General features: G+C 55.2%; 1 protein-coding gene across 1 annotated transcript; it reads right to left on the reverse strand.

Moving 5' to 3' along the window:
* Positions 1–127: 127 nt before the first annotated feature.
* On the reverse strand, positions 128–14,755 carry Chrna4 (cholinergic receptor nicotinic alpha 4 subunit). Its single transcript, XM_051143985.1, has 6 exons — positions 14,573–14,755; positions 13,047–13,198; positions 9,838–9,882; positions 9,648–9,757; positions 3,885–5,259; positions 128–478 (listed from the first exon to the last, which is right to left on the reverse strand). The coding sequence occupies exons 1-6, from the start codon at positions 14,652–14,654 to the stop codon at positions 353–355; spliced, it is 1,890 nt and encodes a 629-aa protein (XP_050999942.1). The 5' UTR covers positions 14,655–14,755; the 3' UTR covers positions 128–352.
* Between the last annotated feature and the right edge of the window lie 11,508 nt (positions 14,756–26,263).

Raw genomic sequence — 26,263 nt, forward strand, 5'->3', positions numbered from 1 at the left:
TGGCTGCTGAAGGGGGATTAATTCTTGTGGCCTCATAGGACAGCAGAGACCAACACTGGATCATCCTCTGAGACACAGATGGGCATGTGATGTCTGTAGGCCAGGGGGTAACTGTTGCTTGCTCTGGAGAAGCTTTACTGGGGACTCAGCCTGCAACTGTATCAGCTCTCATCTATCCCCAAGCAGGCCCAGGGCCTGACTAGAACCAGTGTCAACTTCCAGCTCCCAAGAAGCGGCATCTCTCTCCTAGGTGTCTCACGGCCAGGTTTGGAAGATGGGGATAACTGACAAGTAGCATGGCCCTACAGAGACCAGGGAGCTGGGCCAAGCAGGCCTGTCCCCTGCTGTGTCTCTAGATCATACCAGCCAGCCAGGGAGGCAGGAAGAGGCCCACGGTGCCCAGTAGGCACACAATGATGAACATCCAGAGGAAGATCCGGTCAATGACCATGGCCACGTACTTCCAGTCCTCCTTTACCTGCAAACACAGACACGGGTCACTCCAGCCCTCACATCCCACGGGCAGCCAGAGAGCCTTCTGGAACCTGGCACTGTGAGCTACAGTCTCTGCCTTTCCCATCAGATAAACATCTGCACGCATCCCCATGGATGGTGACAAGTGGAGAAGGGATGTGTAACTGTCCAGCTGTGTTCAGAGAATCTGCTGGGGCAGAGCAGCAGCTGCATGCCACACAGTAGAGTAGGAGATAGTACGTGGGTGGGCTGGGCATCTATGGGGCATGGGGCCTTTGAGTCCAGACTCATCTTAATGCTTTCTGGTAGTCCACATTATCACAGGAGACTCAGGGGTCCTGATGTACTCAGCTGGTCTTACCTGCTCAGCAGGCTGCCTAATCTCAAAGGGTGGGTGGTTGGGCATGCTCTGGACAAACACAGGGCCCATGACTTCAGGATGAAGTCTGTCTTAAGTTTTCTAAGCCTGGGGGAGCCACCACGGAGGCTTGTGTCTACCTTCCCACAGCACAGATGTCAAAGGTGGATCCCTGAATCACTGAAGAGATGGTTCAGTGGTTAAAAGCACTGTCTGTGCCAGACGTGGTAGAGCATGCCTTTAATCCCAGCACTCGGAGGCAGAGGCAGGCAGATTGCTGTGAGTTCGAGGCCAGCCTGGTCTACAAAGCAAGTCCAGGACAGCCAAAGCTACACAGAGAAACCCTGTCTTGAAAAACAAAAAGCAAAGAACAAACAAACAGAAAAACAAAAAAAAGAGCACTGGCTGCTCTTCAAGAGGTCCTGGGTCCAATTCCCAACACTCACACAGTGACTCATAGCTAATCCATAACTCCAGTTTCCTTCTGGCTTCTGCTGGCACCAGACACACATATGGTACACAGACATACATGTAATTAAAACATCCATATACATAGCATACAATTAAATTAACTTTAAAAAAAAGCAGATCTCAGAGAGATGTCAGCCATGTGCCCTAGCCCAGAAGGTAAGGCCAGAACAAGCTGGGTAATGGATTGACCACTAGAGCTATCCCACAGTGGCTAAGTGTCCAAAAGCAAAGTCCATACCTGTCCCCTGGCCTGGCCCCGACTGTGCACACCCACTTCTCACGTGGGCAGGTGTCCACAGGTAGCACAGCTAGGCTGAGCAGGCACTGGTATGGAGGCAATGATGTCAGGGGGCGTACCATGGAGGGGGGAGGGGGAACAGTGGCAGCAAGCACACACAAAGCACAATGCGTATATCCACCATCTGCGGTCACTCAGTCCTCACTGGACTATGCTACAACATATAGTGACAGTGAGGTGCAAATGACCACTGGCTCCGCCCGTAGGCTCTTCTGAATTCCACAGTGTGGACTCGGGGAACTGATGCCTGGGCCTAACTAGGCCTGAGAGTTAGCATTGTGTTGAAGACAGTTTCTGCATGCAAGACCTGGCCTTGTACTCCAGGCAGGGTGCCTGTCACGCCACTGTCCCACTCCTTCCTCTTCACTGTCCTGTGAGCAACAGCAGTTGTCTGAAAGACCTGTAATAACCCTGAGGCTTGATCAGAGCCGCACGGGGACAGGACATGAAGGGGTCCTGAGGCAGTGCACATGTAAGCAGCATGGAGTAAGCTATGGCAAGCAGAACTCAAGCCAGCTGAGGAAAACTTGGACCGGCCGCCCCAGCTGCAAGGGCTTCCACCCTGAGTTGTCAACACCATCACAGATGTCCTGTTGGTATAAGCCAAAAGTAAGTAGCCAAGTTCACTTAGGAAATGTAGAATCCCCTCAAGGGCTCCTCAGAACAGATGGCTGCTTGGTACCCCTCTTCCCCTTCTGTGCCTGGGACCAAGCCTCTGGAGATGAAACCATGGACCAAAGCCCTGCTGTTCTGTCCCTGTTAAGTCACCAAACACCCCAGGCCCAGAACCAGGTCAGGCAGCTGCAGCAGGCCAATGGGGACAGAGGATGTCACGAGTCCCAGCTATGGACTATGCTGGGGGATGCACTGGTTTCAGAGGATTTCAATTAAATTTGTCACATCCATCCTCCCTCAGCAGCCTCACCCCCATGCCCGGAGCTCTTCCTCCATCCCAGTGCTGCAGCAAGACAGCTCCAGAACCAAAATTTCTCTGCAATCATGTCTCCGAGGTCCGGAATGTTCCACAGACCTCCAGAACAGCTTCACAAAGTCCCTGAAACTCAAATGGGGGTGACTCCTAAGATGTGGGGCATTAGGCCCTATCTTTCCAGGGCCTGGCAGCTCCAGGAGGCAAACCACAGAGTAGAGACCAAACAAGCCCCAGGTCGAGTATGAAGATGAGCAGAAGTCAGCGAAACCAAGGTCCCAGGAGGGACAGTGGCAAATGCCAGCCCAGTGCAAGGTCAATGTAAAGGACAGATGCCACAGACATTTCAGCTGGCACAGCAGAGACAAAGGTAGGCCAGGCCAGGCCTTCTCTTGATGAACTCTTCCCCTGACCTCTCACCAAGGCTCTGATTCTCACACCCCAATCTGTGCCCTCTCACAGGGGGGGCCAGATTTGGGGAGCAGCTTGCCTAGCACCAGGAGCCCTGCACCTCAGCATCATCTGAGTCCAGATGACGTCCGGGAGACCCTTCTGTGTGACAGGCAGACAACGCCTGGGTGGTTGGGTCAAGCAGAGCTGACACTGCTGCCCAACCTAACCACTCACTCTGTGAAAAGCGAGGGAGCGCCTGTCTTGGGTCAGGAGGCCAACACCCACAGAGGGATGTGGATGGTCCTTTCAGGCCTCTGTAGAGCCAAAGCTTGAAGCACGAAGGATGAATGGGGGTAGGCTGGCCAGTTCCTGAGGGCCTATCACGGGGCAGCCCATGACCTTCCAAAGGACTGAGGGGGTGGGGTGATGCCGCCAACTTCTGGCAGCCCCGTGCTCTTCTCTATGTCCTCTCAACCTTTCTACAGTTCAAAGGACCACCCTTCACCAGGTGGGAGCCCAGGGGAAAGCTGTTCTTGGGGTTACAGGCAGCAGCAGCAGCCTCATTGCATTTTTAAGAAGGGACAGTGTGGGACCTTGCCTGTCACCCAAGCATGACTGGCAGGAGTTCTAAGTAGCCAGCAACAGTCTGGAGACGTCAAAGGAAGCCCTTGTGGGTGTTAAAATGACAGTGCTAGAAAAGGTCTCTCAGCCCTACTGCTCCTGGGCTCCTAAGTCCTGGCACCTGGATGAAGTGACAGATCCTGCTTACTCCCCGCCAGCTTTCCTGGGCCCTGTTTAACCCGGCATGGCTTACAAACCTGTACAGGATGCTGGGCAAAGACTGCATTATGCACCTCAAGGGATGCAACTTTATCTGGGGCCTTGATTTCTGAATCCTGTGTGGGAAACACAAGATATCTCACCCTATCTGGGCAGAGGCACTTCCCATGCAAAGGACTTACCGAGAAGTCTGTGTCTTCTGCCTTGAGGTGGTCTGCAACGTATTGGACACCCTCTACTGCCCGTGTTAGGGCTGGTGACAGGGGCAGGTGTTGGGGAGGTGCTTTGGTGCCTCGGGCCTTGAGCACAGTGACTGGGGACACAGGAGATGGCTCCTTGCATGTGCATTTGCATGGAGAAGCCTGGTCCGATGGTGGAAGCTGAGACGGACGGGCCTTCAGGGAGGCTGGGGAGCCAGCTGGCTGGCCATCAGCCACGGAGGCAGCTCCATCTCGGGAAACACAGTACTGGATACTCCGAGACCTGCAGCGGATGCCACCCTCTGCTGCTTCTTGGGAGCTCGACACGTGCTGGACACTCAGGGACCTGGCTTTGATGAGCATCGGAACCCCAGTGCTGTTGGGTGGGTGACAGGGACCAGGTGATGGGCAGGGGCTAGCCTTCTCAACCTCCGACGTCTGCAAATCGGGGACCTTGTGGGTGGGTGACTTGCACGTAGGCTGGGTCTCAACTGGTGTGCCCATGGGGTTGCAGAAAGATGGGGCAGATGGCAGACCTTGGTTGCAGATGTCACTCAAGATGCCAGGCTCGCCCTCAGGCTCTGGCCAGAGACGAGGGGCATTGGCCATCTTGTGCATGGACTCAATAAGCCTCCGACAGTTGTCTTTGACCACGGATGGGCGCTTCATGAAGAGGAGGCGAGGCACGATGTCCAGGAAGACTCTGCGTACCCAGGCAGGCATGGTGTGTGTGCGTGGTGAGCGGTGGTGTACATTGAGCGCAAAGACGGTGATGACGATAGAGAGGGTGACAAAGATCATCGTGAAGAGCAGATACTCGCCGATGAGCGGGATGACCAGCGAGGTGGACGGGATGATCTCGGTGATGAGCAGAAGGAAGACGGTGAGCGAGAGCAGCACCGAGATGCACAGCGTGACCTTCTCGCCACACTCGGAGGGCAGGTAGAAGACCAGCACGGTGAGGCAGGAGATGAGCAGGCACGGGATGATGAGGTTGATGGTGTAGAACAGTGGCAGCCGGCGGATGATGAAGGCGTAGGTGATGTCAGGGTAGATCTCGGCACAGCATTCATACTTCCTGGTGTTGTAGGTGCCCACGGCATCCACAATGACCCACTCCCCGCTTTCCCAGAAGTCCAGCTGGTCCACGCGGCTATGCATGCTCACCAAGTCAATCTTGGCCTTGTCGTAGGTCCAGGACCCAAACTTCATGGTACAGTTCTGCTGGTCGAAGGGGAAGAAGGTGACGTCAATGCTGCAGGAGCTCTTATAGATGGCCGGGGGTGTCCACTGCACCCGCCCGTCATAGAACAGGTGGGCTTTGGTCAGGTGGGTGACTGCAAAGTCCCCATCCGCGCTGGCAGGAGGAGGGAAAAAGACAGCAGTGAGGTCTGCCCTACACTACATCCGTGAACATCCCTGCAGAGAAAGCCTCCCAGCCTGACCAACAACCCCACCAAGCCACATGCAGAGTGCAGGATTACGTGTAGTGGTGCATGTGGTCTGTGCCATCACCCACCTGTGTGCTTCAGTTCATCACCCTTGAGTCAGAGCGGCATGTGGTCCAGAGAACAAACACAGGGATCAATGGTACCCGCACCAGTGGGCAGTTAGCACTGCAGGTCCTTATTCATCACTATTCATTACAGGGCACACAGTAGGACCAAACTCCTGGCTTCTCTCCTGAGCACTCACTGCCCCCAGGAGTTGCCATTTGTTCCTTCATGCAGACAGGCCTGGCTCACCTCTGCACCTTTGCTGATTGAGGCACCAAGGGAATTTCCCTTTGGCTCCCATTGGTTACCATGTACTGAGGGGAGGTACTGGTGCCTGTCCTCTTCAGTTCAGGAGCTGACAACTGGTCCCTTGGTGTACTACGGATAGCCCCAGAGGTCCCTGCAGGGCCATAACAAGCCCACTGTGTGTGGCGTATGTGTCTCCAGGGACAAGGCAAGTGGGCCCAGAGGCCTGATCCAGGAGAATGGGTGCCTGCTGGGCCCAGGAGCAGAAAGAGGTGGGACAAGCAGGATTTCTTCCTCATCTCTCAAGAAAAAGCTCACACACCAAGCAGCTGCTGCTCACCAGGTCTCTAGTAAATGGATAATCTTGCTGGAGGCTGGTGGGTCTCTCTGCCCATTTTATCCTTACTGAGGACCTTGGGTACGAAAATGGCAGTGCAAAGGTGCCACGGTGCCTCGCATGACAAGTAACCCTCTGACTTCCCCCTGGACTGGGCCCACACCTCAAGATGGACCTTTTGCCACTGGAAACTGAGAAGGTGCCTTCCCCTCCACTGGCACCAAGAATTTGGAGGCCACCTCTCTACAGGTCCTGGCCCACAGGTTGCATCTGGTTGCTAGCTTCTTGCCTCTCTGCCTTGGGGGATATTTGTCAGATTGGACAGAGGATTATGGGGCTACTATCCCTCAGGCCTCTCCTCATTTTTTTTTTTTTTTTTTTGAGACAGGGTTTCTCTGTGTAGCCTTGGCTGTCCTAGACTCACTTTGTACACCAGGCTGGCCTCGAACTCACATTGATCCACCTGCCTCTGCCTCCCGGGTGCTGGGATTAAAGGTGTGCACCACCACGCCTGGCCAGGCCTCTCCTCTTGAGCAGAGTTCCAGCCCTGACTTCTGAGCCTCACAAATAGTGATATCATGCCTCATTTTACACATTATTGGAACTTGGTGACACTGGAAGGAAGTTCTCATGAAGCCTGTCTCTTGAGGTCCAAACCTCTACCCTATTTGCCCTGTGGAACCCTGGGCTGCAACATGCCACTCTTTAGGCCTTGGCTTCTTCCCGGGCCCAGTCTGTTCGCTCTGGCCTTAGATGAGCATTCACAGACCGCCAGCTTCAGCTCAGAAACACTGATGGGAAACCTCAATTTATAGCTAAACGAGCTCTCTGAAGCCTGATTAAATCTCTCATTAATTGCACCAGCACGCATCACTTTGGTCTCACCACTCATAAGACAGTGTAGCCCTGAGCCACAGGCTCCAGAACCTTCTGTTTACTCAGCCCCTGGCGCCCTCTGTCCATTACTTCTCCCTCTTCCATTCACAGGCCCAGCTTATTGCTTAGTGTCCTTAAGGTTCTTAGGCAGAGGGATTCAGGTTCTTGAATTTCATCAGTTAACTGGCCCTGCTCCGCTGACCACCTTCTCGGGTCCTAACCTGAGCCCATGGTAGCCCCCTGGGACCCTTAACAGCCCTTCCTCTGTAGCCAATCTCCTGCAGAAACATCCACAAGGTCGAGAAGATTCGAGCCTCTCATGATCTCAGTAGGTGCGAACCCTGGACCCTCCTGCAGGGTTAACTCATCTGGGGCCAATGCCACCGGTTTTCTTCTGTGTGGCTGTGCTGCACATAGAAGAAGCTGGAAAAGCTGCTGTCTACATGCAGCCCTGATAAGGCCCTGGCTGCACAGCGCACAGCCTGGCTTCTACAGAAGCTGAGGTTCCCTCCAGTACACGGGTGTGTGTGTGTGGGGGGGGGTCCTGTGGCACATTTCAGGCCGTGTGGAATGGGGCTTGGTTTTGCTTCCTTCTAAGGAGTCCCATTTCTCCAAAAATCAAAGCCTGAACATTCCAGGCACAAATTTAAATTCTCCCACAGCAAGTGAGCAGATCCTCTGCTTTGCAAATACCCTGCAGGGTCGGCAGAGGAGGCGGCAACCGGTTGGCAGACAAGGGCCCTCGGGGCTCACTTGAATCATTGGCTCCTATCTGCAGCCTTGGCTGTTGGGTCTAAGTTTCCCACCCTGAGACACACTGGGGACCCGGCAGTCATAGCTCAGGCTTTTGTGGTTCCATCTGCCTTCAACCTACTCACGGTTCTCGGCTCTCCCTGCTCTGCCTAGCCTGGCTAGGCCGCCTTGTGAGTTTTTCAGGGCACCTAAGCCTGTGTGTGTAGATGGTTCCCTCTGAGGCTGCTGCAGGGCACGAGTTTGCAGACAGCTCCCAAGTGCACTCTGAGGGTGGTGGTGGTGGTGCAGCCTGTCTCCACCAGATTCTGGTCCTGTTTCCATCTGACACTCCCGAAAGCCCAGTGGTGGGAAAGGTGACGGTACAGCCACAAGGCCCAGCACGCAGCAGTTCTGTCTGCCCTGTCCTTCTTCTCATAATGCTGAGAGTAAGGTACTCAGAATGCCCACAGGATAATGCTGTCCCCGGGGACCACAGGCAGCCCATCCATGCACCAGGACAGTAGGCGCCTCAAGTGAGCTGCCAGTATTTCACTGCCAAGGCTGCTGATGCGGGGCGAAGGTGATGGGTACTCAGTTTCTAGTTCTGCACCTTAGAGCACCCAGGAAACCAGAGGAAGCACAGCATTTGGGTCATACCGCCATCTGATGTGGGTTAGTTCTGGATGCAGTGAGCTAGCCTGAGGGTGGGTCCCAGATTTTGTCTACCCCACCAGAGGCAAATGAGCCCCTCTATTTGCCCTGTACCAGGTGGAGAGCTTCTGGGCTTCCATTAGAGGGAGCCCCAAGTCAGCAAAAGAGTAGCCACTCCCCCTTGTCCAGCAGCTGCTGATTGCTGCTGGAAATGGCCTTCCTTGCCAGCACCAGAGTCCTTTCAACCCTCATCTGCTCCAAGTTCTGTCCAGATAGACCTCAATTGCTTATTCCAGCCCCACAGAGAAGGGGGTCTGCCCCTGTTGCACGTATCTTAGCAGGTAGGAGATGCAAAGGTGACCTCGGAGGGGTGGGGACTTCTAAGTGCCTGTCCTCACTGCGCTATTTATTGGCTCCCCCACCTATCCTTCTGCTTACCCAGTATCACCCAGGAATTGCACGTCTTTCCTTGCCATGGGTCCAATAGGCTGCCATACTTGATCCGTAGATTCCGTACTTGATCCCAGGGTTCAAAGGTGGGACACACAAGGTGTGGATCCCAGAAAGGCCCACTGGCTCCTCCAGGGAAGAGCAGGGATCACAGACCTTGCCTGCCACTCCCTGCCATCTGCTCATTCTTTAGCCCACCCATAACACATCCTGGAAAACCACCCGCAGCTCCTTCTACGTGGCTAGTGCTCCACTTAATTAAACAGGAAGAGAATCCCAGTCATTCTTAATCAAATAGGAGCATTTGTAGGTCAGACGGGCACTCCAGGGCCTGGAGGGGGCTGCGGGCAGATGGCTGGGACTGAGGGGGTTGGTAGAAGGGCTTCTGTTTGCTTTATCTGTGAGCACTGCGGGAGATGCTGCCCGCCCAGACCCCGAGGGAGTACAGCATCACCCCGGGTAGCCAGCTGCTCCTAGCCTGGGTCTCCTTGTGAGTGTGAGGATGCCCACCTCCTGCCTTCTTGTCACACTGACTGGGTTTGTCTCCATGCAGACTTCAGCTTCCAGGACCTGAGACAGGGTGTGAACTGAGCTTGGGAGCTGGGTTTGCCCACTGGCTCAATGCCCAGTGCTGGACACAGCATGAAGGTGGGGGCCAAGAAGAGCAGAGGCGAGGCTTTGTGGGGCAGTCACTTCTCTTGCTTCTCCTTACCCACTCCCAGAGTCCCTGGCATCATTGGTCTTCTAGACTGTGGTTAAGGATGCCTGCCTGAGATGGGACCTGTGGTCACTGCCAGGGGGAGGATGTCCAGACCTCAGAGCAGGCACCCCCCCAGGTGCTGGTAGCCACACCCAGCCCACCGGGCTTCCACTCCATTTGCCAGCTCCACTTTGCTCCCAGAAGCTTCCTTGCTGGCTAGGGGCCTAACCTCACCCGTCAGGGCCCGCGGGGCTTACTTGTTGTAGAGGACGATGTCAGGCCTCCAGATGAGCTCAGAGGGGATGCGGATGGAGGTGACATTCTCATAGTCACCGGGGTCCCAGCGCAGCTTGTAGTCATGCCATTCCTGGGTGGGAGTGAGTGGAGAGCCATGTGTGAGGGGGACAAGGGGTGGAGGGCAGAGGTGGGGAAGCCCTCCCTACTCACCTGTTTCACCCACACATTTGTCGTCATCATCTGGTTCTTCTCATCCTAGGGCACAAGGAAGAAAGGAGCTTGAGGTCCCAGCCTAGATCTACTTATCCCCAGCTAGACATAGGCATGGATAAGCCAGGGTAAAACTGCAGGAGGGAAGGAGCGCCTCAGCCCTGAAGGCAACCCTGCTGGGATGGCAACCTAAGGGGAGCCATGGATAGGAGGGGGGTGGGGTAAGCTCAGCTCCAGCTGCACCCCAGGCTGAATCTTCTTCCCAGAAATCTAACAGCCACATCCACCCACACGCTCCCTCCACGCTCCCCCTGAGCTGCCACCAAAGCCACTGGCTGGGGAGATCTTGGCAAAACTAACCCCTCCAGGGCCAAGCTGGATGTTATGGGGGTGATTTCTGGTGGCTTCACCTCAAGGTCACCCTGTAACAACCAGTCATGGTGAGGCGATGCAGGCTGTAGAATGTTCTGTGAGGTCTCTTATAGCTGCGGCCCCAATACACCTACCCTCCCTAAGCCTTTATTTCCCTCTGTGTCGCCGTAGGAATGGGCCTCTCTGCTGTATCCTTGAGGAACAGCAGGTTGGAGGCCCATGTTCTGAGCGGTCAGCTCCTAAAATAGGCAGGACCCTTGTGGAGGACAAGCAAGTCCTGGTGCAGGCCCAGGGGTCTGTGGGGATAGAAAGGCAGCCATACCCATGCCTTCTGGCCACTCAGTACCCAGGAAGGGCCTGAAACCTCATGCCCACAGCCAGGGGAACAGCACTACTTGACCTTGCCAGAGAGCACAAAGGTCTGATGTGGGCACCTGGTGCCGGGCAGCATGCTTGCCAGTCTGGGCCAGCATTTTCCTTCATCAGTCTATGCATGACAAACAGGCTTCCCAGAGGACCTGACCAAGGAGCTCCCAAGACATCCAGCAGGAAGGTGTCTTGCCCAGAATAGCACGTGTGTGTGTGTGTGTGTGTGTGTGTGTGTGTGTGTGTGTGTGTGTTACTCCATCATAGGCTAGCATGTGTGGGGAGGCTGCACCCCTGAATGTCCTGCCTCAGGCCTGGGGTCCTCTCCAGTGCAGTCACCTAGGAAGGTCACTCAGTTGACTGTGTGAGTGAGTCCCCTCCCTGGAAGGACACTGATGAGAAGATGCAGAGCACAATCCGTAATCGGCGGCTTCCTGTGATGCCTGCGTGAGCTAGTCAGCAGCAACCTCATCCCTGCATGACCTTGACCTGTACCCAGGGAAGCTGGAAACGGAAGACTGCCTGCTCCATCCCATCGGGCCTCCAGGGTCATCAGAACAAATGGCTGTGGCTGGGCTGGGCCTTCCTGCCCAGCATCTCTTTCAGCTGCATGTGGCCATCACCCTCCAGGGTCCCGCAGACTTTGGATCCCGCAGACACGTCATAGCGCTCTGGAGCACATTTTACAAGGATCCTGCACTGGGTTAGGAAATCAGCAGGGATTCTGTAGGCTTCTATGCAGCTGGTGCTGGGGTATGAACTCAAACAAGGCACAGTCCCCCTTATTGGATGCAGATCTCAGAGGGGGGCATCGGTAGTAGATATGGTAGATTGCAAAGGGCACCAGCAGGGCAAGCTCTAGGATGGGGCACCTGTATCCCAGCCCCTAACGGAAGAATGCAAAGTAGGCCAGACACAAGGTATAGACCTTTCAATGTAAACATGGTCATGAACCTCCAACATACACAGGGCCAGCCTAGAGCCAGCACTTCCCTTTGTAGCAGAGTCAATGGCAGGTGCCTGGCAGGGTGTGGAGTGAGCCTTTGGGACACCCTCCAACCAGGCCCCAGAGCTAATGTATATGCATGTGGCCTTGGCTTAGACCCAGGGCAGAGGTCGGGCCTGGAAGCCAGGTCCCTCATAGAAATTTTGGTGCTGGGTGTGCTCTAAGCCTCAGTGTCTCCTGAGGCAGAGAGCATGAGATCAAACCTGACAGGCTTCAGCAGACCTGGCGATAGCGAACCCAGAGCCTTGAGCTGCCGCCAACAGTTGCCTCCGCCAGCCACTGCTTCGTAACTGTGTTTGTAAACCTCAGCAAGGTTAAGGGGCCTGTACATCCTGCACTGTCCGTGATGTCCCCCACCCAGAGACACTGCAGGAACCATGTGGGGGCCCAAATGCTAGTCCCTCCTGAGAATGAAAGCCCGGGTGACTGGCTCTGAATGGAGACAACTAACTGGCAAGGGTCTCTGTGTCCAATCCCACCTGGCTGGAGCCATGGAATGTTGCTGGCTCTGTCAAACATGGCATAGCTGCTCTCAGCTCACATCAGGAAAGCACATGGAATGGCTGAGAAGCACCCAACGTGTCCAGCGCCAGCCTCGAGCCAACACTTCCCCTTATAAAAGGGTGTGGGGCGGGCCTTCAGGGCACTGAAGGCAATGCAGGGAATAGCTCTCTTTCCTCAGATCCAGGCCTTGTCCTTGAACCCAGAAAAACCCAGTGTGGAAACCCCAAGCTTACTAAATCAGATGGCCTTTGACAGTCCCCACTTACCGGTAAGGTCATGCCTCCAGCCAGGAGAGAACCCATGGTGAGGCCCAGCATGAGGGGCATAGCCTTGGTTGGTACTGAAACATGGGTGTGCACAAACTCCTGGGTGGATTCCTCAAAGGCTGGGCCCACCCCATGTGGAGCAGCTGAGCCTGGCCAGGAAGGTCTGGGTGCTCACAGAGTATCTCAGCCTTCTACATACACTTCCCTGGTCCAGGAGTCCTTGGAGGAAGCTCACTGCCTAGCTCACACATGTCCTCCCAGAAGTCTTCCTGGACCCTCACTTGGAAAACGAACAAATTAAGATAAATAGGGCCTGTCTGCAATTTACCCAAGTCCCACTTTCCACCCTGGCAGGTACCTGGTGGCCTCTGGGACCAGCAGTGTGCCCCCAGTGTACCAGAGTGCCCGCTCTAAGGGTGCCACAACCGAAGTTTCCACAGCCTACCTGCTGAAGAGGGCACTGGCCCTCCTATACTCGCAGAAACCTTTTCTGCTCTGCTTACTTTTAAGAAACGTGGCCACTCGCTTTCCTACGGAGCATGCCCTGAGCCTTCTGCAGTGCTGAGCACCTGCTGAGATTTGGACGACATTCTGCTGTTAACCTTGGTTGGACCCAGCCACATGGAGTCTCAGGGTAGCATCTCCTGCAGGCGATGCCACTGTCTCACGTAACACCAGGCCACCCCCATACTTACCACATCAATGAGCTGAGCGATGGACAAGCCGAAGCGGACGAGGACCACATCTGAGATATTGGCTACTGGCCGAGACCACTTGTTGTAGCCAGAGAAGAGTCTCTTCAGGAGCCGTTCTTCCGCGTGGGCCCGGGTCTCTATGTGGCTGCTAGCTGTGGGGGAGGCAGGAGGTTTAGGGACTGGTGACCACAGAGGCTGCCCCTCCAGCCCCACACCAGGCCCCATGCTGTCGTAGCCCTTCCTTTGCCTCAAGACCGTGGGTGTGCTTCCCTGTTTTCCCTGACTCCCCTCAGAAAAGTCTCTCCAGGACTCTGGGAATGGGTCAGGCCCATTCTCTCCAGGAGAACAAGGCAGTGTTCAGTGAACACTGAATTAATCCGTGCAGCTCCCCACCCCCACCCCACCCCACCCCCGCAGACAATCACTTTGAATGGACAGTGCCCTATCTCCAGTGACCAGCAGAGACAAAGGACATGAAGTGGCAGCATCATTGGGGGTGGGGGGGGCACGAAGGTGTGTGGAGCAGCTTGGATGGGAGGGTGAATGAAAGAGGATTAAGCACTGCTTCTCATGGCTGCAGGGAGCCTGAGCCGCTGTCCACAGAAGTGGTCCTGCTGCCTGGGCTTCTAGTGTCCACCCTGACAATGGATGCAGACCTTCAGGGCCACCGGCACCCTGTGTTCCTAGACAAGGTGCCCTGGATAAGCTCCACACTGTTGCCTGGAGAGGTGGTCCCTAATTCCACCAGCCAGCAGCCCGTCTGTGTGCCCTCTCTATCGGCCCCCTACGTGGCTAGGGGGCCTCCCTGCCTCCTTTTGCTGGGTTGCTGCATCAAAGAGGGGGCTGGGAAGAGGGAGGGGAGCCCCTGCTGTCTGCTGGCTCTTGCTCACCTGAGAGCCACAGGAACTCCTCACGAGGGGACCCCTAGAGTCCTCCCACATCCTCCTCCTCCTTCAACCTCATTCTCCCTGGTATGGTGGACCAACCAGTAAGGCACTGCCCCACTGCTCAGTGGGAAGGCCAAGGCTTAAACAGCTGCAGGAAGCCCCTGCACGAATTAAGGGTGAGAGGTGTCCGCTGAGAGGATGAGAGGCGGAGGAAGTCTGGGGGAGCAGAAAGGGTGGGGTGGGAGCTCCAGGAGCAGACATGGGTCTGCTGCAAGATTTGGCAGGATGGAACCTCCCTCCCAGGTGGACTCCACCTCTATCCTAGTTGGGAGGATCTGTGGTTCCAGATCGGAAACGCAGCCAGACCCCCCTCCCCCACCCCTATCCCTACCCCACCCCCCTCCCCCGCCTCCACTCAAGCCCTATCTTCCAGCACTTAGAGGCCGATTTCTTCCTCACTAGCTCAGCTACCACCGCAGGACATCGGAGCTGTAGTGGGTGGAGGAGTCTCTGTGGCTATCCCGTTGCGCGCGCCCGCTGCTTGGCACCACAGCCCGGGGCCTCTTCTCCCCTGGCCCCGGAGTCCCAGGTGCTAGGACCAGGGAGAAAAAAAGGCCCGTTCCGCGTTTCGAAACTTACCAGGCAAGAGGCCGGCCCCTATGAGCAGCAGTAGCGGCAGTAGCAGCGGCGGCGGCGGCGCCCCGGGGCCCCCGAGCTCCATGGCGCACCGAGAGGGCTCTAGACGCGGGCGGCTCCCGGTTGTGCCGCGCCTCCGCTCCGAGACCCGCGCGCACCCAACTTCATGCCCCGTGCCGCGGCCGCTCGTCCCCAACCCCGGCTCCGCAGCTCGTCCCGTGGGGCGCGGTGGCGGGGCGGGAGCTCGAGGTTGTGGGCTCCGCGGCACGGCCCCGCCCGGACCTGCTGCCTCCCGCCGCCGGCGAAAGGGGAGGAGGGGGAGGGACTGAAGGGAGAAGAGAGAGGGCGGGAGGAGGGGGCGGACCGGGCCCCGAGGGTATGTGGAGGCCGTGCTCGGCCCCGCGTGGGGGTAAAGTTTCCTTGTCCTCCTGGGGCTCGCGACGTGCCGGGTGGGGTTGGGGACCCCGTGGTCACGCCAGTAATCCCAGCGCCTTCTGGAAACGAGCCCCCAACCCTGGTCTCCATCCTTAACCCTGCCGGCAGCGTGAAGACTGCAGGCGTGCTTTCAGGGACTGTGCGCGCGAGGAGGGCTCCCTGCTTGGCTCTGGCTAACTCCATCACTTCACCCCGCCTTAGCGTGACTGTTTGCAGTTTGGAAATAACAGTCTCCTTCCTTAGCCCAGCACCGAGGAAAGAACCCATTCTCCACCAGCCTGCCGCCCTCCTCCCGCACCGCAAGCTCGTCCTGCGACGCCCAGGCCCCACGCCACCCTTCTAATGAAAAGAACCTGGTGCCTGGACCTCGCGTCTACGCAGGGTCAGCCCGGGACCAGGGTCCGTCTTTGTCCTTTTTGAGCGTGCAGGTCCTCTGCTCCGGCGTGAAAAGAGCTCCCCAGTCCAGCTCTCTGGGCAGCGAGGACGGGTGCATGAAGAAAAGCTGTTGTGTGCTGGGAATGGTCCTGAGGGCTGCCACTAACAAGGAAGTGCTCAGATGCTGTGGTTCTCAGGACGCGGGGTTGGGGGCGTCTGAGAAGCAGCTGCTGAAGGGAAGGGCAGTGGTTCATGGGCCTGAGTTCCCCAAGAAGGAAGAAACCCCCGACCCACCCCAAAAGCCAGATGTGGCCCAACCTTGCCTTGTCCCAAAGACTCTGCAGCCAACCCTGAGCTCCCAGATGGAGACAATCCCGGAAGTTGGAGGCAAGAAAGTGCTGTCTCTGACCCTGTAGCACATGCCCTTCTGTCTCCAGGCATGGCGGCTCTGGGGTTGACTGTCCCTCTGGCCTTCTGCGTCGACCCCCCAACAATACAGTGACAGTTTCCATAGCTCCACCTCCTGCTCCCATGCCTGTCCTCCTCTTTCCCATCTCTCCACCTTGCCCCACCTCCTCTGTTTGCCCCTCCAATAGCAGTGTACCCAGCTCTCTTGCCCTCCTGCCTACAGTGAATGCATATGTCACACACCTGCTCTAGGACCTTCAGACTTCTCCAGGTCACAGGAGCCATCTGCTTATGCTTTGAGCAGAGCCTACAGTACAGACTTGCAAAATACTCTCCTCCCGAGCAGACCACCTCGACAGTCACCATTGCTCTCCTGTGCCTTCCTACATGCGTTGAGGATGTAGAGATGTGACAGACTCCCACAGTGCCCTCAAAGGCCAGTTCTTACCTAACCGACGACGACGCCTTGTCTACGAGGAATGAGTGCAGAAAGATTTAAGCAACCTGTTCAAGATCACGCATTCAGTGGTGGGATTCCAAGACAGGCTACTGAGCTTCAGAGTAAGGCACCCTGGCTTCCTGCAAAGAATGTTCTTTGGCTAACCATTCCCTTTCTCCCTGGAGACTTTCCAGGAGCCAGGGGAAGCCTGGCTTTCTCAATAGAGCTCCATTCTTTCCACTCTCGCCACTAGGGCTAATCAATCCCCCTTTTGAGGTCCCTCAGAGTCAGACCCTGGCTCCACACTTCAGGCGTTTATTAGCCCCGTCCCTCCACTAGCTGGGTGTTCTCAAGCACACGTGGAAGCTTGGACTAAAAGCCAGCTGATGTCTGAGCATTGCCCGTGGCAGAAAGCAAACCTGTGTAAGGCCTAGCGTGGTGGACGCTGGGGGAACTGGGGAGAGCAGCAAGGCCACGTGGGAAAACAACAGCTGGACCTGGGCGTACAGCCATCTTGTGTGATAGCCCAGAACAAAGGGATTACCTTACGTGACAGTGCACAGAGCCAACTCTGTCTCCTTTTACTAATACCAGAAGCCAAAGATGGATGCAGTGGTGGGGCATACCTGTAATTCCAGGGCTTAGAGGCTGAGACAGGAGGATTTCAGAGTAAGGCTGGGCTACAAAATGGACTTGAGGCCAGCCTGGGCTACAGTGTGAGATCCTCATAAATTTATAGAAGTACCTTTCTGAGGACTAGGGGACAGGGGGAGGAGGCTATAATTAGGAAGTAGAGTGAATAAAGTAAAAATAAACAAACTTGCCAGGTGCTGGTGACTCATGCCTTTAGTGCCAGCACTAGGAGGCAGAGGCAGGTAGATTACTGTGAGTTCAAGGCCAGCCTGGTCTACAAAGCAAGTCTAGGACAGCCAGGGCTACACAGAGAAACCCTGTCTCGGAAAAATAGATAGATAGACAAGCTTAGCAGAGGAAGAAAAAAGAAGAAGGAGGAGGAGGAGGAGGAGGAGGAGGAGAAAAAGAAGAAGAAGAAGAAGAAGAAGAAGAAGAAGAAGAAGAAGAAGAAGAAGAAGCCAGCCAGCCACAATTGAGTCCCTTGGGGTCTCTTCCAACCTAGGAGCTGTGATTCAGACATGGCTGTGGAGAAAGGTAGGCAGACTGCAGCCTCTCGCTGTCTCTGAGTGAGAGGCTTTGCTTCCTAGTTCAGTGATGAGAGCCCTCACTCCTGCCCCATGGCAAATCAAAACCTCCTTTGGAGTAAAGCTGCTTTGCTTGAGCTGGGTCTCCTTTGAATGGAGTCAGAGGGTGAGAGGGGTGTGGTGAGCTACGTGAGCCCTCAGAGGCTCCCTGAAGAAGGCACATAGGAGCAGCGTGGGTGCCATGGCGTCCACTTGTCCCTGGGGATTTGTTTAGTGTGGAGGCTATGACACCCACTATCTGAGACTGTCGGTACAGCCTCAGATCTGTGATTTCCCCCAGACTCTTTCCAGACAACTCAGACATAGGAGCCTCAGACCAAATCTGAGTTAGAGCTGGCTTATGCCTGAGTCAGGGAGAACTGGGAGCTTCCTGAGGCAGCTCAGCTCTGTTGCCTGTTTCTCTTCACAGCCTCTAGAGACAGGCTTTGCGCCCAGCCTTTTAGGCTTAGCAGTCTGGGGCAGTGACTGTCACCAGCAGTCTCTTTTGGGGCAAAAGGCCAGGTTGGGGTCAGCTCCACCCTCAGGGCGTTGCTGACACAGCTCCCATGGACCACGTTCACTGGCTCGCACACATCTGCCTGGCTGGTTGACTTTCCCTGCGGATTTGCTAATGTGGCAGATTAATCAGTCTCACTCATTAATTTGTAGGGCCACTCCTGCCCCACCTGCTGGCTAGAAAGCACTGCAGGGACCCTGGGAATCCTGGCACTTCTTACTGCAGGCACTAGGCAAGAAAGACCCAGTTTATAAGTCTAGAGACCACTCTGGAGAAAAAGGTTAGGGTGACCCTGAGGCCAGAGACTTGTGTCCCTGAGGGTGGGAGGGGGTGGAGCAAGCCCCTGAACATGCCTCCCTACCCAGCTGTGTTACTATCCTTCTAGGATCCTGCTGCCCAACCGGACAGGTAGTTCTGCAGACACAGGCCTCTGAGGGGACTTCCCTCCTTCTCTCTGCCCTCTCTACCCTCCACCCTGTCCCAAGGACATTTCCATGGTAACCATCTGCTAGTATAAACAGGGATTCATATAGAGGCTGTGTCCGGTATACCAGGTCTCTATCCCACAAGGATGTGAGTTCTGGAGGGAGGCTCTGGGCCTCGCACACAGGCTGAGATGTTGGGGTGGCTGGGCATGTGTGTTGAATGCAGATGAAGGAATGTGTGTATGCAGAGGGAAGGAAGGAGGGCAGGAGGAGGAAGAGGGAAGAATAAGGAGGGGAGGAAGGAAATATCTGCCTCCAGGGTTCTGCCCTGTCACTCTCAGGCCCACCCCTGGGCCAGGCTCAAACCAGCTGAGGGTAGCTCTGTTTGGGATGGTTAGGGCTCACAGGCAGGAAGCTAAGGCAAGTAGCAGGGGCACAGGAAGAAGACTCAAGGCAGGCAGGAGCAGAGATGTTGGGAGCTGGAGGGCTCAGACCGTTTATACCCACCATCATCTCCACCGCGTGGGTAATCGTGAATACACTGGGCCTGGCCGCACTCTGTGCCCCACGCTGATCAGAACTCATCCTGACCTCTGGCTGCTCTAGGTGGGCAAGCGTCAGGCTGGGCCCGGTGCCATGGTGGCAGCTCCAGGCCAGGGGGTCCTTGGCACCCTGCAGTCTGGTTCTGGATTAAGAGCACTGTGTCATGGGGTCAGCAGCTGCCAGGACCATCTGTGGCTGTGGTTGGAGTTTGAAGGCCCACCTTCCTTGTCTCAGCAGCCTGAGGACCTCCTCCCTCACCTCACTTCCCACTCCTCTTTGCCAACAGGCCATTGATTTGCAAAGCTCTCTGCCTCTCTCCCTATACCCGGCACCTCTGCACTTAATTGTCTGTAAACACTCCCAGGAGGGCTCCAACTCCAGGGAGCACTGTGGTGACGGATGAGAGTGATCACCCCGCTGGCTCCAAATTTTACTGTTGGCCAGAGACAGCATCATGGCTGGCAGCCAGAGCTGATTTAAAACTGCTCATCCCCTCCCTCCCATGCAGTGACCTCATGCAAGCCAGTCACTCCCATGAGTGCTGGTTTCCTCAGCTGTTGAATGAGGTAGTAATGGGTCCCATGTTATCAGTGCTATGAGGAGGGTGGTAACAACCAGGAACCTGGATTTCCATTTAACTTCCTGGCAGTTTGGGGCTCTCAGGGAAAAAAAAATCCTAGTGCCAACATCAGGTGCCTTCAGATCCCAGGCACGGGGCAAACTAAGTATGACACAACCCAAAGGGGTGGCCCTGTTCCCTGCCTTGTGCCTCACCACTTAAGGGCCCACATCTGAGGAACAGGGGCCACAGCCTCACTCAGGCTCCGTCCCAGGCAGTCAGAGCCTAAATCTCTCAACACCTGCTGAGCCCTGAGACAGCAGCTTGGGCCATGCAACTGATGCTGAGGCAGGTGGAGGGTCACAGGCTCTTTCTGAAGAATTTTGTCTACACAGGCTGACAGAGAAAAGCCCTTTGTCGTCGTCCCCCCCCCCCCCCCCCGCCCATCACCACCAGCTGGCCGGAGTCCCTCAGAAGCTGCCTATGTGAAGGATGGATGTGACTCCCACCCTGAGGGACATGGACAAGAGAGACGGAAAGACAGTGGCCAAAGCTTCCCTTTAGAGGAGGGTGGGGGAGGGGCAGCTTTTTGAACCACTCTGCTGTTGGCAGCCGCAGGGCCAGGCAGGGATTAGGTGACCCTCTGGGGAGAATACAAGGTCCTTCTGGTAAATCCTCCTCCTTTACCTCCAATTCACCTTGTCTTATTCTTCCAAGCCTGGCCAGGTGGATGCCTGAGGTCCCACACAGAGCTGAGACCCTGAGACCCCCTGAGGTCACTGTGAACACCAAGTCTGAAATTGACCCAACAGTCCCCTCACTACCCATGTGATCTCCATGGTAGACCTGGCTCCCATTTGGATTTCATCACATGACCTTGTGACTCCATGACCTGTATCTCCATACCATAAAATTTTCCTCCTGTGATCTCTCATAAGTGACAGTATGCACACCCTGAAGCTGCAGGTCCATGAACTTTGTGGGTGTCTGGCTCTCTCTGAGCCCCTCCTAGCACAGGTTTGGGTAGAAGCCACTACCTGGAGCTGAGGGAAGGACTCTGAGCATTGCGGGTGGCCGGTGAAGTCCCCTGGCCAGCATCTCCCTGGGAGGCGAGACCTACTGGGGAGGGAATCAGGATTGGACTTTCAGGACCTACCAGTGTTTGGTGTAGTGAGAGGCTCAGAGTGTGCGGATGGGAAGGACTCTGCTTCTCCAGTCTCTGGGCAGTGCTCAGCCCTTCCCAGGCGTGCTTTCACCCTTGGGCATCTGAGGATCCCGCCTTCTGGGGTATGTAAGAGTTTCAGGAGCCCAAGCTAGGAGGCGTAGCCCTGTCAGTGTCTTCCAGCCATAGATCTTGAACAGGATCTCCTATCCTTTCAGATTAGCCTCACCTCTGTGACCTGGGGATGCCGGTTCCCACAGCTAAAGCTTTGAGAGCTGGTAGGCCTAGGGGGTGATGTTGTGGGTGTAGACCGCTCTTCCTTGGAAGACAGGAGTCAGAGAAGGTCCCCAGATCCCTTCTGTGCGCTCACCGCCCTGAGATCATTGCATCTTGTCACGGGTTCTCTGGGGAAGTCATATACCAGGCTGGGCTGGACCAGTTTCTTGGAGACCCACATCAACCCACAAACAACCTGGAAAAGGCAGCACTGTGGCTGAGTACATCCGTGAGTGGATATGATGTCTGCCCACTGTGGCTGTCCACACCCATGGGTGGGTATGATTTCTGCCCACTGTGGCTGTCCACACTCATGAGTGGATATGATGTCTGCCCACTGTGGCTGTCCACACCCATGAGTGGGTATGATTTCTGCCCAGCTATAAAGACTATACAAGGGACCCCAATGACCACCTGGCTTTTTCAGGGATCATGAGTATTGGGGTCTCTCCATGGTAAGAGCCCATTGTGACCCCAAAGTGGGCAGAAGAGAAAAGCCTGGGCAGCTCCTGGCCTCTCTAGAGATCGACAGGAACACATAAATCACAAATAAAGTATGTACGGATTATGTATGCACACGTGGAGTACGTGTCTATGGTGTGTATGTGCATAGGGAGGGTGTTTACATAGGACGTGTGTATGGGGTCCATGTGTACACGAATATATATGAGATGAGGTAAGGATGCATGTAGTATGTATTTATACAGGATGTGTGTGTGTGTGTTGTTTATATATTTTCATTGGATGTGTGCTCAGAGTTTACATGTGCATGTGTATATGTGTACATGAGGCATGTGCACATGGGAATATGTGTGTATAGTGTATGTGCCTGAGTGGGTGTATTTGCATGGGGTAAGCATGCTCAGGGTGTGAATGCACATCGTATGCATGGATGGATTGTGTACATGATATGCATGTGTGTGGACATGTGTGGACATATAGTATGTGTAGTGTGTGTGGACGTGAGGTGTGTGTACATTGGGTGTGGGTTTGTAGATGGTGTGTACATGCATGCACGGGGTATATGTGTGCATGATGTATAGATGCTCATACCGTGTGTGTTTATAGAGCTTATGTGCTCATGTGTGTGGGGGATGTGTTTGCATGAGACACGTGTGTGGAAGGTGCATATTGTATGCATATGATGCATGTGCATGGAATGTATATGCATGGAATGTATATGCATGGGATAGGCATGTACAGGCTATGATGTGTGGATGTATGTGTGCATATGTATGCATGTGTATGGGGTATGTGTGCACACAGGGTATGTGTATGTGGGACATGTATGTGCATAGGATAATTGTGTACCATGTGTGTAATGTATATAGTGTGTATTTGCATGGAGTACGTGTGTGTATAAAGTATGTACATGTTAGAGTTTTCCAGCTGTGTTTCCTAACTCTTGTGACTAGGTTACCAGCCCCTGCCCTGGTTACTTTCACCTTCATTTGCTTGAAGGGGCCGTGCAGGAAGGGAGCGCCCATATGCTTAGCCTCTGCTTCCAGGATTCGCTCTCCCTAGATCTGAGTAGGGGTCTCACACTACCACTTCCCATCCTGAGCCCTTGGAGACTCAGATCTCTAGGCTCAGGAGACCATGGCAAGGAATTCACTTCTCTTGTTAGGCAGCTAAGCAGGAGAGCGTGGGGTGGGGCTGATTCCCCTCCCTTCGCCCTTGGGTGGTGCTTGGGCATGTCCATACTGGGCGCTGACAGCCAAGACTCCGGAGGCTGCTCTGAGCACCTGCGGCCTACAGCTCAGGAGTCTCTTGCCCATCCCTGCGTGAGTTAGGGGACTGCAAGTGGAGCTCAGCGTACCGGAGGCTCCTGACCACCAGTCTCCATCTTGGTTCTTGCTTACCCAGTGCCTCTCTCCAGCACCCAATGCAGGACGCTGCTTCTCCCACCGCTCCCTCCCTGCTCTCTGCCCACCTTTCTTACCCACTCACACACCTTCCTCCACGCTGTCCAGGCTACAGCACCGCACCGTGGGGACCATCAACAAGGGTGTGAGTGACTCCTGTGGCATTTAGGAATGCCCTGAGGTGCTAGGGGCTGTTTCCATTAAGCTACAGTGTTCTGCTGCTAAGAGGCTCCCAAGACCCTGTGGAGGAAACTGGTTTGTCCTAAGTAGGATGTCCTAGGGGCAGACACACCTCTGAGCACCTGATGACAGCATCCCAGGAGACTACCTGTATAATCCTTATCTCGGTGGGCAGGGATAAGGGAGTGGGCCCGGAACTCCTGGGATGCAGATTGAAAAGGAAACTGAAGAGCGGGGAACAACAAGAGGGCTCTAAGTGACCATGCTGCCTCCAAACTAGGTCCCAGGTCCACAAACAACGGATCTTATGGACTAGGGCCCAGCTGGATGCCTCTGGGTAAGTGTGGTCTTGACCCCTCCTAGTGCAGCTGGCAGGGCCCCGGGGGACATTGAAAAGCCATTCTGTGACAGCAGGTGTCCGAACCATCTCAATAGAGCTGTGAGAAAGGAGTCATTTGCATCTGGGAACACTTTCTCCCCCTTTTCAATGTCTGGCGTCTTCCAACATTTGTCATACCAGATGGATTGCCACAAACGTGTGGGGTGACGTTATTGCTGTTACTTCTATGATATCAAAGCCAAGGTCACCGGAGAAGAAAGAAAATCCCAGCTCTGAGACCAGGGCCCCTACCCCGACCCCTCCCACCCTAACCCTACCTCACCCTGTCCTATATCACAGCCTCTGGACACTTGATTTCCCAGACCCAGGGCATAACATCCTGGCAGCATCTTCCCCAGTTCATTCCACCACCACAGAGGCCTTGTCCTCCTGAGAGTGACTGCCCAGGGGAATGCCGCAGATGCCTCATTGTCAAAGACAGACCTACAAGCAGCTCACATCTCCAGCACAGAAATCCAGAAGTGCTCGTGTGGTTGCAAGCGCGATCCCAGAGCCAGCAGCTACCTAGGCTGAGTGACTCATCAATATTCATGGTTGAAGGTGCATCCACAGCCTCTCTATTTACCTCCAATTAAGCCGATGGAGCTTTCCCAGCAGCTCCAATCACTAACTTTGAGCTCCTCTCTTGAAACGGTTCTCTTCCAGCAGATAGAGTTGGCAGCCTTCGAGTCCCCTTTCTGCTGCTGGGCTGCTCTAACGCCAGGCCCAGCTCACTGTCTCTGTGGAGCTTGTGGTACACCCCTGCCCTGTTCTCAGAGAGCGCTGGACCTTGTCCCAATCCTGGTGAAGACAATTACCCCGATGTCCGCTTGCTGAGTTTAAATACGATTTTTCGGCATCGGAAGCATGGATTTGGCAGTGGTATGTTGATGGATTGGCATGTGTTCCCTCTGCTGGCTGGGCCCCAGATGGGATGGCCGTCTCCACTGCTGAAGGCCAGGAGGTTTCTTTTCATTGGGCCATCAACACCAGCCCAGCTGTGGGCATCTAAGATCAGTGGACAGGAGGAACCTGTCCATCGGGGAAGACCGCTGCCTACAGAGCACCTAGATGTCCCCATGGGTCAGTGGTGGCAAGAAGGACAGCTCTTCCTGTGCTTTTGTATGATGTTAAGGTCTGGCTGCCTGCCAGCCTTGCAGTCCTGAAACTAGTAGGCTCCATCTTGGTCACAGAAGCTTGGGGAGGTTAGGACTGTGGAGAACATGTGAGGCTGTGCCCAGCCAGGGAAGTCCCTAGGGCAGGTGCTGAGAGCTCTAAGGTAATTATGAATGCTAGCCACCCCACGGTTCTTGACCTTTAATGAGGGCCTGCCCTCCCTGGAGCAGGTCTGTGGTTCAAGACCCAAGACAGCAGGTCTGCTGTCCACCCTCCATCCATGCATCCCGACAGCTATCTGGGCAATGCCAGCCCCCACTAGAAATAAGAGCAAAACACGTTCTACCTCATCCCAGAGCTCAGGTCAAGATGACCTTTAGGGCGACTGAGGAGACGAGTGGATCCGCGATATGTCTCTGTCCCTGGTCAAAAGGACATGGATACTCTGCCCTGTCATTCTACCCCACCTCTTATGAACAAGGTGAGCTCTTGTTTTGTTTTTCAAGACAGGGTTTCTCTGTGTAGCCTTGGGTGTCCTGGACTCACTTAGTAGACCAGGCTGGCCAACTATCCACCTGGACAAGGTTAGCCCTTAGCCCAGCTGGCTGCTGCACAGGGGCCATTGCTGTGTCATCCTTGGCTGTCCTGACTCATGCTCATGACCCACCCTTCTGAAAGTAAAGAATGATGGCGTGAACAGACACTTTGACTAGCCTGGGGCCGTTAGCTTTTGGGGACAATCACTCCTCCCTCCCTAGCCTGATGGCGGGGCCAGCTGTGGCTGAGAAGGCTTAAAAGGAGGAACATGGAATTGAGGTTTTTTTTTTTTTATGTTGAAAATCCTGCCCTAAGAAATCAATCTGGCATTCCAGAAGGAGAGCCAGGAGCTGGGTGTGAGCCTCCACCCCCAGGTGCCTGACCCCAATCTTTTCAGTGAAGTGGCTGTGAGAAGCTCTGCAGTCTTGAGCACCAGCTTCCCACTGGGCTGAGCCCTGGTCTCCATCTGGACTATGCACAGTAGTTGGGGCTCTGGAACAGCGCCCCATCTCCATGCCTCCTGATACAGCCCTAGGAGCAGAAACCATATCCCAGGTTCCCCACCATACTGCTGCAGCACTCACTGTGTGCCAGGAGAGTCCGGGGCAAGTCTGGGTTCTTGTGTTGTCCCTCTTGCCTAGGCCTGTCACCTTGAGAGACAGTAGAGCATGCCTAAAGGGCCAATTTGGTTCCATGTTGCCACGAGTCCCGTGCTACTGCCAAAATGTACAGCCGGAGCCCACTCCCCTACACTCCTTGGGAGTCCCTGGCCCAGCCCTCAGGAGAAAAGCACTTGACATGTGGGCAGCTGGTGGACTCAGCTAGGACTCAGGCCCAACATTCACCTGGTATTGATGCTTACAGCCCTAGGGCAGCGCCTTCTAGGAAGCCAGGGATCACAGAGAAGTTTTTACCCAGGGCTTGGCCTGCTGGATGGGCTGAGGGACACTGCAGGGCTGGGCCCAGGAAACATGCGGGCTACTCGAAGGCCTGGAATTGGGGGCTCACAGGATGCTCCTTCTCTGCATTGAGGCCAGTCCTTTTAGCCCTAGGAGGACACACTGCCCACTGCCAGCATGTTAGGTGGTCATTATACGGTCACCACATCAGAGAAGAGCCGAGGACCCAAGCAAGTTTGAGGCCAAGTTTGAGCAGTTTAGTCCATGACATGACGGGAGCCCTGCACTGGCCGCCTCCTAGAGTGGATGGATCCTCAGAAATCCCCAGCACTCCATGGTGGAGAGTCTGTGTCCTCGTCAGAGTCAGAAGGAAAGTGGGCCTG

This window comes from Acomys russatus, chromosome 4, assembly GCF_903995435.1.
Source record: "Acomys russatus chromosome 4, mAcoRus1.1, whole genome shotgun sequence".
NCBI classification, from domain to species: domain Eukaryota; kingdom Metazoa; phylum Chordata; class Mammalia; order Rodentia; family Muridae; genus Acomys; species Acomys russatus.

Excerpts from the sequence above, each read along its gene's own strand:
- Chrna4 (XM_051143985.1), bottom strand. The coding sequence starts at position 14,654 with ATGGAGCTCGGGGGCCCCGGGGCGCCGCCGCCGCCGCTGCTACTGCCG. Across the intron at positions 13,199-14,572 it reads AGGGGCCGGCCTCTTGCCTG|CTAGCAGCCACATAGAGACC; the intron begins GTAAGTTTCGAA and ends CCTCCCCCACAG. Across the intron at positions 9,758-9,837 it reads CAAATGTGTGGGTGAAACAG|GAATGGCATGACTACAAGCT; the intron begins GTGAGTAGGGAG and ends ACTCCCACCCAG.